Below are 1,755 nucleotides of genomic sequence, written 5' to 3' on the forward strand. Positions count from 1 at the left end.
GGGGGGGGGCAGAAACGTATCTTTATTACTTGATATAATATGGCTGCAGCGATAAAAGAGCCAATTTATTTTAATTGTCTGAAAAAATCGTACTAAACGATTCTCGTCGATCAAAATAACAAAATGGGGAATTGGGTGCGTTGTAGTTTGGAGGATTTGTTTTCCTAATCCATTCTATCATTTATTTTTAACAAATAAAATTGTGTTTGTTCGTTGTTGTTGTTGTTTTTTTCTTACTTGCTTTGCTTGTTTCAAAAAATGCTGTGGCAATTTAAAACCTGCAATAAATATTGAAAGCCGAGTGTTTTGTCTTCAGCGATAATTTGTATGGACACAAAAATGTGCCGTTTATTTTGTATAATTTTGCGCAACAAGGTACCGTACGTAAGTAAAATGGAATAGACGAAATTGTCCTAGAATTAACTCCTCAACTAACATTTTTTTTTCTTTTCGTTTTCAGACTCGCTCAACTTCGCAGATCACTCACTCAGCGGGAGGTATACAAAAAACACAGAGAGAGCTGCCATCAAGGTTTGAAGTTCTTTGGTTTGCTGTTTTGTCCTGCACTGGGGCGTTCCTCGGGCCGCTCAAGTACTGTCTACTCCGTCTTCGCTCCCATGTCTCTTTTCACGCCAGAAAAGAGAAACCGCGCCGATTTCTAAAGAGAGGCGTCCTGAGTGGAGTCGCTTTGTTCCGAATTCCCCAAGCAAAATGGCAAGTAGTCTGTGCATTACAAATGCAAAACCACCCCCGAGTCGGGATTCAAAACTGCGATACGTTTCGGGTGCGGCAAGTTCCTCAAACGTGACTTCCCAGCGTCGAGAGAAGACGGAGAAAAGAAAAGAACTTAGTTCCCGAAAGTCTTCGAGGTCAAGAAATAGAGATACTAAACAACTGAGTGATGAGATAGTTGGGAATACAGAAGGTGTTGTACGAAGCGCGTTTCTTGAGTCTTCTGTCTCCGTAGAGGATAGTTATCAGAATTGTCACATTGATGAAAGCAAAGGAAGAGATACTTCGGATTATGGTGGATCCGTGAGTGACGGACGTTACGGCGGGGAAAGTCCAAGTCAAGACATGCGTGATGCACACATCGTGCTGCAACCATCAGCTCCCTCTCACAGATTGGCGTCAGAAAGTAACTCCGAGATCAATGGCGACGACATGTCAACTCAGATGGAACACGGCAACTGCACACAGTACAACACATCAAAGACAATAGGCACATTAAACACGGAGCTCGAATCACACAATCAACACACCCAGAATTCACAACAGCCTAACGATTTCGACGAAGGGACTCGTATTTCTAACGACTTTCCAGGTGTTGAAGGACCTGAAAACGGATCTCAAAAAGACTCAAACCTCGACTCTCGCGACTTGGACGAGTTGGACTTGGATTTACCTCCACACCCAATCAACGCCGCCTTTTACATGACGACCGCCACTGGATTACCAGACGAGATAGGCTTTCCCGTGAGACCTTGTTCCCCTGACAACGGACGTTTGTTTTCCCCGAATTGTCAGGAGATGGGTGAGAAGAAGAAAAAGGTAGGACAGTACGTTCTGGGCAGGACCATTGGCGAGGGCTCCTACGCCAAGATACGACTGGCCACGCATCTCATTTCTAAACAACAGGTTCGTTGTTTTGTTGTTTTGTATGTGTTCGTTTATTTGTTTGTTTCTATATTTGGGTTTTTTTTTGGGTTTTTTTGTTGTTTGTTTTGGGTGTTATTTTGGAGGATTTTTTTTTGG

The 1,755-nt window shown here is 43.1% G+C and overlaps 1 protein-coding gene across 1 annotated transcript in view; it reads left to right on the top strand.

Annotated features, from left to right (window-relative positions):
• Positions 1-464: 464 nt before the first annotated feature.
• The window catches only part of LOC101858834 (maternal embryonic leucine zipper kinase), a gene marked incomplete in the record, with an annotated part of 20,875 nt that continues 19,584 nt past the window's right edge, over positions 465-1,755 (top strand). Inside the window, 1 exon segment of the mRNA XM_005091169.2 lies at positions 465-1,638. Coding sequence (XP_005091226.2) covers positions 712-1,638 — 927 coding nt within the window.

The sequence above is a fragment of the Aplysia californica genome, unplaced genomic scaffold (genome assembly GCF_000002075.1).
Source record: "Aplysia californica isolate F4 #8 unplaced genomic scaffold, AplCal3.0 scaffold00026, whole genome shotgun sequence".
NCBI lineage: Eukaryota > Metazoa > Mollusca > Gastropoda > Aplysiida > Aplysiidae > Aplysia > Aplysia californica.